At 45.0% G+C, this 14,163-nt stretch overlaps 1 protein-coding gene across 1 annotated transcript; it reads right to left on the bottom strand.

Annotated features, from left to right (window-relative positions):
• Positions 1-1,129: 1,129 nt before the first annotated feature.
• dusp4 (dual specificity phosphatase 4) lies at positions 1,130-13,388 on the bottom strand. Its single transcript, XM_037265681.1, has 4 exons — positions 12,790-13,388; positions 11,674-11,801; positions 9,731-9,950; positions 1,130-1,818 (listed from the first exon to the last, which is right to left on the bottom strand). The coding sequence occupies exons 1-4, from the start codon at positions 13,157-13,159 to the stop codon at positions 1,430-1,432; spliced, it is 1,107 nt and encodes a 368-aa protein (XP_037121576.1). The 5' UTR covers positions 13,160-13,388; the 3' UTR covers positions 1,130-1,429.
• Positions 13,389-14,163: the final 775 nt, after the last annotated feature.

Below are 14,163 nucleotides of genomic sequence, written 5' to 3' on the forward strand. Positions count from 1 at the left end.
GACTACAATAAATCGTTTGATTTTAGCCTCTAAAGAAAAGACACAGTTTAATTAAGAACAAGTTTTATTCAACAGTGGTTTCTCCATAATAAATAAATGCACAGTTCATTCATTCCACACAATAAAATCGCATTTTTTTTTCTTTTCAATGTATTTTATATACACATGTTTACGTGAAGGTTTTCTATTGCCGTATGATGCTTTGCCTGCGCTGAGCTCCCAGAAAGAGTGTAAAAAAAGACTCAACTCACAGACAAAAGTATTGCCATTTGTTTTTTCCCCTCAACTGATTGGTTCTCGCTCTCCATCTCTCCTTCCAAAAAAAAAAAAGTCAATCTACTGTCACCGTGATGAGCAACCAGCATATACAAATACAGTATTGCATCACTTCAAAGTGCTACAGAAATAGGTGTCGACAATCTTTAAAAAGCAAGAAAATGTTTGTCGTATGAAGCGGGAGAGACCTATTGTGACTCGGACCTGATGAGTATTTCCCGGCTTCGTGTTGATGTCTTTTTTTTTTTCTATTTATTTTTGCACGCGCCGCCTCGTCGGGGAAAGAGAAGAACAAACATCAGAGAGGAAGAAGAGGAGGCGGTGAATATGAGAAGAAGAGATTAAGTGGAAGGACATGAAAGGAGATGAGAGGAAGGCCTGTTTGTGTTAAGCGTGCGTGAGGAAGAGGATGGACAGGAAACTCCGGTCGGCCTGGCAGCAGAGCACCTGTCACTGAGGAGGGTCTGCTTTCTATCAGACCCCCCCCCTCGACCCCGTCCCCACCCACACACACATATCCAGATCTTTTGTGTGGCAGCTAGAAGAGTGCCAAAGGAGGAAGGAGCGGGTGCTTAAAATTCCTTCTTCCTTCCTGCATCCATCTCCTCAGCTTAAAGAGCTGTCGTCTCCATGGCAACCGTGGGTGCAAAATTCTGGGGAATTTTGAAAGTTGGTAACTTTCCATGGGAATTTACTAAATTGAAAGGAAATATATTCCATTTTAGTCAACATTTACAGAAGGAATGTGGTGGGTGGAAAATATTTCACTCCGCGTTCATGTTTTAGTTCTTCAATGAAAGAAGTGATTGTTTAACTTAATAAAACTGGTGACATGTATTTTTCTTTTGAAATAGATTCTTTGCTTTCATGTCGGTTTCATATTACATTACCATCAATTCTCATAAATTCCACGGGAAATTGTTTCAAAACTCCTCAGCTTCACCTGACAAAGAGTTTTACTGGAAATGTGCAACAGAGTCCATCTTCGTACCAAACGTGTTCATCATCATGAGTGTCAATGCATGTCAACAGCGTGTGTCACTTTTAAGTCCAGCGCACAAACCTGCTTGAAAGTCAAGGTTTTTTTTTTGGTCACTTATTGGAAGAAGCTGGTTTGAGAGCCAGGAAGCGTTTGGAGTGTCACGGCGAGCCATCAGCAGCCCGGCGACATGGTGAGAGGACTGTGGTGCAGGTAGGCGGGGTTCACCACCGACACAGGGAAGTTGAAGATGAAGGGCGAAGTGGGCGTGGCGGTGGCCGACGCCACTCCCGACGACGTCTTGGGTGCCAGCAGCGGGCTGGCGGTGGCGGCGGCCTCGGCGGCGCATGAGGTGGCGAGCAGCTGGGACTCGAACTGCAGCAGCTGGCCCATGAAGCTAAAGTTGGGCGAGATGATGGAGCGGCGGCGTCGCACAAACTCGAACGCCTCGTCTAGACGCACGCGCTTCCTCTTCATCAGGTAGGCCAGGCAGATGGTGGCCGAACGGGAGATGCCTGCCTGGCAGTGGACCAGGACGCGGCCGCTCGAGTCACGCACGGAGTCTGAAAAAAAGAAAAAAGAAATTATGAAAAATAACATTCATACGGTGCAGGGATCAACAATACAAAAATACATTTTCATGACTATCATTTGCATTGTTTTTGTCATGAATGAATGAATGAACGAATGAATGAATCTTTTTTTTTAACATGATTCAAAGAAAAAAACAATAAAACAATTCGGGGTTTTTTTCCAGTTCATATGACTTCAACCAGTAGGTGCCGCTAATGCGCATAGAAGCTGGTGCCACCTCGCCGTAAATCAAAACGAAGAAGGAATTGACGTAACTTCCCGTTCACGAACGAGTCGTGAATTGCATTTCCCGTTCACCAACTGAACGGAGCTGTGAGTGAACGAGTCAGTGAGTGAGTGAATTGCATTTCCAGTTCATCGCGTGAACGGATCAGTGAGGGAACAAATCCTGACTTTCCCGTTCGCGAACGAGTTAATGGGTGAACTGTCTTCTCGTGCATCAACGGATCAGTCAGTGAACGTGTTGCGTCTCCTGGCGTGAACTATGTAAGCCAGAATGTCGATTTACGATTTGCCAAGGAAAGAAAGAACCACCCACTGAAACACCACTTCTTTTATGCACGTTTTCTCCAAGCTAACGGCTAACTTTATTGCATGAAGGGATGCGCCGTTATGCAACAACGGGGAGATTATGCTTCTCTTTGGGTAATCTTGAACACTTGTAGTAGTTTTTAAATAACGTGTATGCATATATACGCCTAAATATTGTTATGCAATATATCAACTGCAATTTCACATTAAATTGCTGGTTTGAAATTTACTTTTAATATTATTATTTTCAAATAAACATTTATGTTAAAACTGGTCTGGTGTTTTATTCCTTGTTTTTTTTTATTCGCCAATTGAAACATAAAAATCAGACATTTGGTTAACTGCTTTATATGACAATATGTGTAGGTACACCTCATTGACACTTCAAAACGAGGTAAAAAAAAAGTAAAAAAAAGAATAAAGTGTTAATTGCACAATGAAAGCACATTTACGCACATCCTCCCCCCTGGGATCGAACCAAAATCTTACCGAGTAAGAGCCCGTGACATTATCCAGTCGGCTATTTCGACCTGGAAGCCCGCTGTCGTTTGCACTATTTAGTACTAGTGATGTGCATTCCAGTTTTTAAAGTGAACTGAATCTTTAGAATCGGTTCACCCAAGTGACGTCACTCGGACACTAGGTTTCCGCAGGAGCTAAAACTTTTCACGCAGGTGCATTTAACGAGGGAAGCACACGGACACTCCATTAGGTACACCGCCATTTTCAAGTGTACCTAATAACAGGCCACTTTATTAGGGAAATATCATGGTCAAAGGTCACAAGATCAAGCTCTAGTCCTCGGGGCCGCGTTCCAACATGTTTTCCAAGTGACCCTCGTTAAGCGCACCTGCGTGAAAAGTTTTAGCTACTTTCACGTTCCGCAGGAGCTAAAACTTTTCCCGCAGGTGCATTTAACGAGGGAAGCACACGGACACTCCATTAGGTACACCGCCATTTTCAAGTGTACCTAATAACAGGCCACTTTATTAGGGAAATATCATGGTCAAAGGTCACAAGATCAAGCTCTAGTCCTCGGGGCCGCGTTCCAACATGTTTTCCAAGTGACCCTCGTTAAGCGCACCTGCGTGAAAAGTTTTAGCTACTTTCACGTTCCGCAGGAGCTAAAACTTTTCCCGCAGGTGCATTTAACGAGGGAAGCACACGGACACTCCATTAGGTACACCGCCATTTTCAAGTGTACCTAATAACAGGCCACTTTATTAGGGAAATATCATGGTCAAAGGTCACAAGATCAAGCTCTAGTCCTCGGGGCCGCGTTCCAACATGTTTTCCAAGTGACCCTCGTTAAGCGCACCTGCGTGAAAAGTTTTAGCTACTTTCACGTTCCGCAGGAGCTAAAACTTTTCCCGCAGGTGCATTTAACGAGGGAAGCACACGGACACTCCATTAGGTACACCGCCATTTTCAAGTGTACCTAATAACAGGCCACTTTATTAGGGAAATATCATGGTCAAAGGTCACAGGTATCAAGCGCTAGCCCTTCGGGCCGCGTTCCAACATGTTTTCCAAGTGACCCTCGTTAAGCGCACCTGCGTGAAAGGTTTTAGCTACTTTCACGTTCCGCAGAAGCTAAAACTTTTCCCGCAGGTGCACTTAACGAGGGAAGCACACGGACACTCCATTAGGTACACCGCCATTTTCAAGTGTACCTAATAACAGGCCACTTTATTAGGGAAATATCATGGTCAAAGGTCACAAGATCAAGCTCTAGTCCTCGGGGCCGCGTTCCAACATGTTTTCCAAGTGACCCTCGTTAAGCGCACCTGCGTGAAAAGTTTTAGCTACTTTCACGTTCCACAGGAGCTAAAACTTTTCCCGCAGGTGCATTTAACGAGGGAAGCACACGGACACTCCATTAGGTACACCGCCATTTTCAAGTGTACCTAATAACAGGCCACTTTATTAGGGAAATATCATGGTCAAAGGTCACAGGTATCAAGCGCTAGCCCTTCGGGCCGCGTTCCAACATGTTTTCCAAGTGACCCTCGTTAAGCGCACCTGCGTGAAAAGTTTTAGCTACTTTCACGTTCCGCAGAAGCTAAAACTTTTCCCGCAGGTGCACTTAACGAGGGAAGCACACGGACACTCCATTAGGTACACCGCCATTTTCAAGTGTACCTAATAACAGGCCACTTTATTAGGGAAATATCATGGTCAAAGGTCACAAGATCAAGCTCTAGTCCTCGGGGCCGCGTTCCAACATGTTTTCCAAGTGACCCTCGTTAAGCGCACCTGCGTGAAAAGTTTTAGCTACTTTCACGTTCCACAGGAGCTAAAACTTTTCCCGCAGGTGCATTTAACGAGGGAAGCACACGGACACTCCATTAGGTACACCGCCATTTTCAAGTGTACCTAATAACAGGCCACTTTATTAGGGAAATATCATGGTCAAAGGTCACAGGTATCAAGCGCTAGCCCTTCGGGCCGCGTTCCAACATGTTTTCCAAGTGACCCTCGTTAAGCGCACCTGCGTGAAAAGTTTTAGCTACTTTCACGTTCCGCAGAAGCTAAAACTTTTCCCGCAGGTGCACTTAACGAGGGAAGCACACGGACACTCCATTAGGTACACCGCCATTTTCAAGTGTACCTAATAACAGGCCACTTTATTAGGGAAATATCATGGTCAAAGGTCACAAGATCAAGCTCTAGTCCTCGGGGCCGCGTTCCAACATGTTTTCCAAGTGACCCTCGTTAAGCGCACCTGCGTGAAAAGTTTTAGCTACTTTCACGTTCCACAGGAGCTAAAACTTTTCCCGCAGGTGCATTTAACGAGGGAAGCACACGGACACTCCATTAGGTACACCGCCATTTTCAAGTGTACCTAATAACAGGCCACTTTATTAGGGAAATATCATGGTCAAAGGTCACAGGTATCAAGCGCTAGCCCTTCGGGCCGCGTTCCAACATGTTTTCCAAGTGACCCTCGTTAAGCGCACCTGCGTGAAAAGTTTTAGCTACTTTCACGTTCCGCAGAAGCTAAAACTTTTCCCGCAGGTGCACTTAACGAGGGAAGCACACGGACACTCCATTAGGTACACCGCCATTTTCAAGTGTACCTAATAACAGGCCACTTTATTAGGGAAATATCATGGTCAAAGGTCACAAGATCAAGCTCTAGTCCTCGGGGCCGCGTTCCAACATGTTTTCCAAGTGACCCTCGTTAAGCGCACCTGCGTGAAAAGTTTTAGCTACTTTCACGTTCCACAGGAGCTAAAACTTTTCCCGCAGGTGCATTTAACGAGGGAAGCACACGGACACTCCATTAGGTACACCGCCATTTTCAAGTGTACCTAATAACAGGCCACTTTATTAGGGAAATATCATGGTCAAAGGTCACAGGTATCAAGCGCTAGCCCTTCGGGCCGCGTTCTAACATGTTTTCCAAGTGACCCTCGTTAAGCGCACCTGCGTGAAAAGTTTTAGCTACTTTCACGTTCCGCAGGAGCTAAAACTTTTCCCGCAGGTGCACTTAACGAGGGAAGCACACGGACACTCCATTAGGTACACCGCCATTTTCAAGTGTACCTAATAACAGGCCACTTTATTAGGGAAATATCATGGTCAAAGGTCACAAGATCAAGCTCTAGTCCTCGGGGCCGCGTTCCAACATGTTTTCCAAGTGACCCTCGTTAAGCGCACCTGCGTGAAAAGTTTTAGCTACTTTCACGTTCCACAGGAGCTAAAACTTTTCCCGCAGGTGCATTTAACGAGGGAAGCACACGGACACTCCATTAGGTACACCGCCATTTTCAAGTGTACCTAATAACAGGCCACTTTATTAGGGAAATATCATGGTCAAAGGTCACAGGTATCAAGCGCTAGCCCTTCGGGCCGCGTTCCAACATGTTTTCCAAGTGACCCTCGTTAAGCGCACCTGCGTGAAAAGTTTTAGCTACTTTCACGTTCCGCAGGAGCTAAAACTTTTCCCGCAGGTGCACTTAACGAGGGAAGCACACGGACACTCCATTAGGTACACCGCCATTTTCAAGTGTACCTAATAACAGGCCACTTTATTAGGGAAATATCATGGTCAAAGGTCACAGGTATCAAGCTCTAGTCCTTGGGGCCGCGTTCCAATATGTTTTCCAAGTGACCCTCGTTAAGCGCACCTGCGTGAAAAGTTTTAGCTCCTGCGGAACATGAAAGTGACCAAAAACTTTTCACGCAGGTGCGCTTAACGAGGGTTAGGGTTAGGGTTGAAGTGGCCTGTTATTAGGTACACTTGAAAATGGCGGTGTACCTAATGGAGTGTCCGTGTGCTTCCCTCGTTAAGTGCACCTGCGTGAAAAGTTTTAGCTCCTGCGGAACGTGAAAGGAGCTAAAACTTTTCCCGCAGGTGCGCTTAACGAGGGTCACTTGGAAAACATGTTGGAACGTGGCCCCGAGGACTAGAGCTTGATCTTGGTGCCTTTGACCATGATATTTCCCTAATAAAGTGGCCTGTTATTAGGTACACTTGGAAATGGCGGTGTACCTAATGGAGTGTCCGTGTGCTTCCCTCGTTAAATGCACCTGCGGGAAAAGTTTTAGCTCCTACGGAACGTGAAAGTAGCTAAAACTTTTCACGCAGGTGCGCTTAACGAGGGTCACTTGGAAAACATGTTGGAAGGTGCGCTTAACGAGGGTCACTTGGAAAACATGTTGGAACGCGGCCCCGAGGACTAGAGCTTGATCTTGTGACCTTTGACCATGATATTTCCCTAATAAAGTGGCCTGTTATTAGGTACACTTGAAAATGGCGGTGTACCTAATGGAGTGTCCGTGTGCTTCCCTCGTTAAATGCACCTGCGGGAAAAGTTTTAGCTCCTGCGGAACGTGAAAGTAGCTAAAACTTTTCACGCAGGTGCGCTTAACGAGGGTCACTTGGAAAACATGTTGGAACGCGGCCCCGAGGACTAGCGCTTGATATCTGTGACCTTTGACCATGATATTTCCCTAATAAAGTGGCCTGTTATTAGGTACACTTGAAAATGGCGGTGTACCTAATGGAGTGTCCGAGTGACGTCACTTGAGTGAACCGATTGTAAAGATTCAGTTCACTTTGAGAACTGGAATGCACATCACTAGTACAAAATAGTGCAGACGACGGTAGGCTTCCAGGTCAAAATAGCCGACTGGATAATGTCACGGGCTCTTACTCGGTAAGAACACGGTTCGATCCCAGGGGTGAGCATGTATGTAAATGTGCTTTTAAAGTGCAATTAACACTTTATTTATTCTCTTTTTTATTTTTTTTACCTCGTGTAGTGTACCTATTGAAGTGTCCATGAAGTGTACCTACACATATTGTCACATAAAGCAGTTAACCAAATGTCTGATTTTTATGTTTTAATTGGCGAAGAAAAAAACAAGGAAGAAAACACCAGACAAGTTTTAACATAAATGTTTATTTGAAAATAATAATATAAAAAGTAAATTTCAAACCAGCAATCTAATGTGAAATTGCAGTAGATATATTGGATAACAATATTTAGGCGTATATCTGCATACACGTTATTTAAAAACTACTACATGTTTTATAAAATCAAGATTACCCAAAGAGAAGCATAATCTCCCCGTTGTTGAATAACGGCGCATCCCTTCATGCAATAAAGTTAGCCGTTAGCTTGGAGAAAACGTGCATAAAACAAGTGGTGTTTCAGTGGGTGGTTCTTTCTTTCCTTGTTCTTTCTTTGTTCCTGCTTACATAGTTCACGCCAGGAGGGAGACGACGCAACACGTTCACTGACTGATCCGCTGATGGACGAGAAGACAGTTCACCCATTAACTCGTTCGCGAACGGGAAAGTCACGATTCGTTCCCTCACTGATCCGTTCTCGCGATGAACTGGAAATGCATTCGTGAACTGGAAGAACGTCATTTTCTTCTTCGTTTTCATTTACGGCGCGGTGGCACCAGCTTCAATGCGCATTACCGACACCTACTGGTTGAAGTCATATGAACTGAAAGTGATTCGTTCACTAACCCTAACCCTTGTATTTATATTCGCCAATCAAAACATAAAAATCAGACATTTGGTTAACTGCTTTATATGACAATATGTATATATATGTGTGTGTGTTTTACGTTGTTATATGAGTTGGTGTCTTAAAACATCAATGTCGGCACAACGTGTTGGCTGGTCTGGCAGCAATGCTGTCTGTCACTCACTCGTGAATTTTCGCGATCAACTAATCAGCAGCGAGCGATAGATGGAGGAGGGACTTTACGAGTCAGTGACGTAATTTCCCGTTAACGAACGAGACGAGTCAGTGACGCAACTTCCTGTTCAGAGTGTGTGTGTGTGTGTGTGTGTGGGGTGGACGATTCGTTGAACGATTCGTTTGAACGAATCTTTTGAATAGACTGATTCTAAAGATTCAGTTTACTTAAAAGAACTGGAATGCACATCACTAGTTGCTGTGTGCTTTTACTAACAGTGACACTATGACGGCTGTGGTGCCGTGAATGAAAAAAGGTTGCTGCCTTAATGCAATGCAAAGTCACTTGAATGTGATTGTTCACTTTGGACTCTTGCACTGATGTCAGGTAACAGAGTGTCTGTTCACCCGGTAACAGTGTGGATGAGTCACGATCTGCTCCCACAGCAGCTAACTATGACACATAGCGACACCTACACACACACTCACACACACACACGGCACAGCGCATCACGCAATCTGGCAAAACAACATCACGTCGAAGATGTATGCAAAGCTCAATCAGAGAAATGATTGTCCTCTTACTTTTTCGAGTCATTGGGAATAAGGATGGATGTGTGTATGTATGTATGTATGTGTGAATGTGATAGTGAATGTGAGTGTGTTAATGTGAGTGTGTTAATGTGAATGTGATTGTGAATGTGTGTGTCAATGTGTAAGTGTATGTGTACGTGTATGTATGTATGTATGTATTTATGTATGTATGGATGTATGTATTTATGTGTGAATGTGAATGTGTGTTAATGTGTAAGTGTATGTATATGTGTATGTATGTATGCATGGATGGAAGCAAGGATGGATGCATAAATGGATGGATGCATGGATGGATGGATGCAAGGATGAATGAATGAATGAATGAATGAAGACATGGATGTACGGATGGATGGATGCATGGATGGATGCATGGACGGATGCATGGACGGATGCTTGGATGGATGCTTGGATGGATGCATGGACGGATGCATGAATGGAGGAATGAATGAAAAAATTAACGAATGAATGAAGGAATGAATGAATGGATGGATCGATGGGTGGAAACAAGGATGGAAGCAAGGATAGAAGCAAGGATGCACGGATGGATTTTTTTTCTCTTATGCTTTGACGATTGGCAAAACAACAAACTGACCGATGAACTCGATGGCCTCCAGAAACCAGCAGCTGATGTCTTCTTTGTGGTTGTCCTCCACGGGGATGCATTTGTACTGGTACGCTCCCTCAAAGTGGTTGGGACAGTCGGACGACACGTTGAGCAGCGCCGAGATGCCGATGGCGTCTAGGACTTCCTTTTTGGAGGCGTGGAGAGCACTGCCCAGGTAGAGAAATGGGAGGATCTCAACAGGTCCAGCCTGGAATAAATCGGAATGACACTGCTGTTATTTCAAGGTTAAACTCGTACTTGTATCTCTAACCGGAGGGAACATGTCGGGCTGAAGGGGAGGGTGGGGTGAGGGGGGGGGGGGGGCTCAATGGGAAGCACAAAGAATTCTCTGTGTCCAACATTGGCGATCTCTCTACAGATGACTCGCATACAAGGGTGACTCCACTTATATATCGACTTAATCGCATTAGTCCCAGGAGTTGTACAAGTCATGTAAAGGGTCACTGAGTGCATGTGATTGACTTCTGTGAGAGAACATTGAGGAAATGTCAGCGGACCCGTCAATGATGCATTTGAGAAAAAAATATGTAATTATGTGGCGGAAAGCATGTGAAAGTTAGTTCCGTTTTATTTACTAGATGTGTGCGTCAAGTCTAATGTAATAACTGTTAAAGTCAGTTATCATTTAAAAACAGGAAGTCAACAAATGAATTGATGCTTGTTTGTGGTTTGCTGGCTTTTCCATTTCATTCAAATTCCTCTGAAAACATATCGCCATGTTTTTTAAATACAGCTCGTAGCACGCAACCACATTTGGTAACATCAGCAGAAATATAATAATACTCTTTAGAAAGTCATAAATAAAATGATCCTCTATTATTAAAAATGTAATGATTGATGAAAAAAACAAAAGTTAAAAAAATGAACTATCATGATTTTATTTGTACGCAGCTAACAGCTAACCATGAATATTGTCAATCAAAATCAATCAAAGACAGCCAAAACGATTTTAAGATATAAGTTGATACTTTCTCATGGGCTTCAATTTTTCACGTGACCTTGTGAAATAAATGAAAAAAAGACAATAGCAACAGCAATACAATTTTACTATATGAAAGCGGAAGTCCCCCCCCCTCTCTCCATTTATCATTGGATCTTTGGTTCCTATTGACGAGGCCCGTGTTGGCTTATGTCACCGCTGTCAGAGTCAGGAAGTGATCAATACCACTAAGAGATGTAATGTGAGGAAGAGGGGGGGGGGGAGGGGGCAAACTAGCTCATCCTGTTTGTACGCCGCCACCGGAAGCTCCAAAAACGCCTCCACCTGACAGCGCAACCATGACTCTTTTCTTCAAAACGACACAGAGGCCCGATTGTCTCGGCTCGATACGGTCGTGTTCCGGGGGGGGGGAATCAAGCCGGGCCACATGTGACGGCGAGAGGCGCATGAAATCGACACAGACAAACAAAACAAGGCCCGGCGGGGTCACAGGAAGTCACGGCGGCGAGGAGAATAAGTGGTGAAGTGTGGCCGGGCCCGTTGCTGTCATAAGACAAATATCTCAACGGCACGGAAAGGACGCCTTCCGACAGCTCCGAGGCTCGGCGAGCTTAACGGGCAAATTGACTCGGAATGAATGTGGGAAAGCAAACAGCGGTTGAGATGCCCTTGAGCAAGGCAAACAGACAACAGCTGCCGTTGTGTTTGAATTCAACTGCCACTTAAATGGAGTGTTTGTCTAAGTACTGGTTGCTGCTATTCATGTTGTTAGCACGGAATCTTTTTTTGAATATCACACAGAAGCGGCGGAATTAATTATTCGGGTGGAAAACCAGAAAAAGGTGTGCAGCTGGTTTTGCTATCGGGGTCAAGTGGGGGGCGGTGACTCACCAAATTAATCAAAAAATAGATTTAGCTGGCTGTCTGTATTATGAAAGATGAGACAAATTATCATCATCTCAGCTCTTACCTGATCGTGGTGCGGCGTCCCGCAGGATGAGCATGACGAGTCCACGCTGGACTGGCTTGTGAGCGGGGGCAAGGATTTGGTCTTTAAACAAAACTCGGGGTACTCGGAGAAGAACCGGTCGTAGCCACCTGGAAAGAAATTTTGAAATTCATCAGTCACTGTCATCACACATTAATATTATAATGCTATAAGAAATTGGGTCGCTCTCGGTCTTAAAAAGCACTGTGACCTCCCTACTCAAAATGATTCGTATTAATGCAAACTGACCGTACCATCCTCTGGTCTCATCATATGAACCGGAAGCTACACACACACACACACACACACACACACAGCTGTGTTTTAAGGCATCTGTCACTTACACACACACACCAAAAATGCATCACAGCCTCAACATAGCAATGTAGGATGGACACTTACATTAAATCAAATGTTAAATTTGCGTTTCCCTTCTCTGGCTTTGTGTAGCATCAACGTAAGAGCATTACCTCATGCGCTTAGCAAGACAACTCTATGTGTGTGTGTGGGTGTGTGTTTGAAAAAAATAGGGAAACTAAATAGCAGGAGCACGAGAAGTAGCTTTAATGTGTGTGACTGTGCTGCAAAAAATCTTTAAAATATTATACAATTGACAATTATTTTTTTAATGTGTTCTGTTATTATGCACAAATAAAATTTTGAAACAAATGAGACGTTGGTAAATTCTTGATTCAATTATTGTTCAGATTTTTTTTAAATTATACAATTCACATTTATTTTTAGAATTTACAATACTGTAAGCAAAATAAGAATCAGACGGAGGGATGTGTCGAGCAGCTAAATTCTAACCACAATATAATCAAATAATACTGGAACGCATCAAAATGAATAGCGTTCACACTGTTAGAATTGATTTATCAAATTGTTTCCTAATAGCATTAGTGAAATTGTGTTGCACTCTTTCTTCTGATGTTGACTCTCAACCAAAATGGTCGTATTCAAATGTTAATATTTCACTTGCTCGTCCATGACCCATACATTATTCTGTATGAATAATCAATTCAAGTGGACGGCCTTTTGTTGACCCGATTTGTGAGAAAAGGTGCACTGCAAGCCAAATGGAACAGCTGTTCTCACCTTTGAGAAAATAGATGTGCGTGTCCGTGGAGTCCCCGCACAGCGCGTGCAGCACTAAACTGACGGTGCTGTCCTCCTTCACCGAGTCCGCGTCGGGCGTCCTCTCGTCGTACAGCACGACGGCCGAATACATCCCGGAGCGCAGGCGGGCCCGCACCTCGTCATCCCCGGCGAGTACCTGGTCCAGGCTCAGCACGGAGCCCTTGGCCCTGCGGCGCACGATGGTGTTGCAGCGGGCGTTGACGGCTCCGCGGATGTGCCCAGCGCTGTAGGCGAGGAAGGAGCGGCAGTCGAGCAGCAGGCACCGGTTACCGTCTTCCTTCAGGAGCCGCTTGAGCACTGGGCAGTCCATCTCGCAAAGATCCTCCATTGCGGGGGTCGCTCGTGTAAGGGGCTGCTGTGCTTGCTGGTCTGCGGACTCTGCTGTGGCTGCTCGGTTCGCCTCTGGCTCCGGATCCCGCGTGGATTCCCACACGCCCCCAGCACCGCAGCTCCGCTCTTCTATGCGCGCATCTCGCCTCCCGTGGAGCTCATTGTTACCGCGACCCCCTCTTTCTGTCACTCTGGCTTTCTCTTCACGATCGTTTCGACTCTTTTCCTTTTTTTTTTTATGAATGAGGAGGATGGCGTCACGGCGGAGGTGACGTCATCCGCCTCGGCCAATCACGAGACAAGCAACCCCGGGCCCCCTTGCTCCCCTGCCGTCCATTCACAAAAAAGCAACGTATCAATGGAAGCGCACTCGATGGGGAAAATTGGACTTCGACGCCTGTCATGAAAATACGAGGAAACACCTCAGTTTGACAAACATAATGCTCACTTTCGATTGGCGCTGAGATACTAAACATGTCACAAATAATAAAATGCAAGCTACATCAGGATCATACAAACAACACCAAGGGAAATAAAGGAATGGGGGGGGCCCCATTAGAAAGATTCATAATTCATGTCTTGGGAGCTTCCAATGACCCCAGCATTCCAATTTTGAGGTCAACATTGCAGTGCAGCTGTATGTCGTTTCGAAGGCAGGAAGCGGACACGTTTACGTGCGCGTTGTACGAGCAGGAGAGCAATTTGCATCTTTAGCTGAGTGCGCTCAGGTATTTGCGTGTTGATCTCATTTCCATGGTGCATTATGCAAAACCATGACGACGACTAAGTGCACAGGTGCCCATCTTCAACCCTGCAGCGTTTCCACTGCAGATAGTTTTACAGTTGCAGTAAAAACAATGTAAGAAGTCCTTGGTGGAAGTTTTCATTCATCACTCATTTAGCATTTTGATGATACTTTTGGAGGCCGTCGTTTATTTCCACCACTGACGCGCTCTGTGGCGCATTCAAATCTACTCCGGCATTGACCCTGGAGATGATGCG

This window comes from Syngnathus acus, chromosome 12 (assembly GCF_901709675.1).
Source record: "Syngnathus acus chromosome 12, fSynAcu1.2, whole genome shotgun sequence".
NCBI classification, from domain to species: Eukaryota; Metazoa; Chordata; class Actinopteri; order Syngnathiformes; family Syngnathidae; genus Syngnathus; species Syngnathus acus.

Excerpts from the sequence above, each read along its gene's own strand:
- dusp4 (XM_037265681.1), bottom strand. The coding sequence starts at position 13,159 with ATGGAGGATCTTTGCGAGATGGACTGCCCAGTGCTCAAGCGGCTCCTG. Across the intron at positions 9,951-11,673 it reads GGACGCCGCACCACGATCAG|GCTGGACCTGTTGAGATCCT; the intron begins GTAAGAGCTGAG and ends GATTTATTCCAG. Across the intron at positions 1,819-9,730 it reads GGAGGCCATCGAGTTCATCG|ACTCCGTGCGTGACTCGAGC; the intron begins GTCAGTTTGTTG and ends TCTTTTTTTCAG.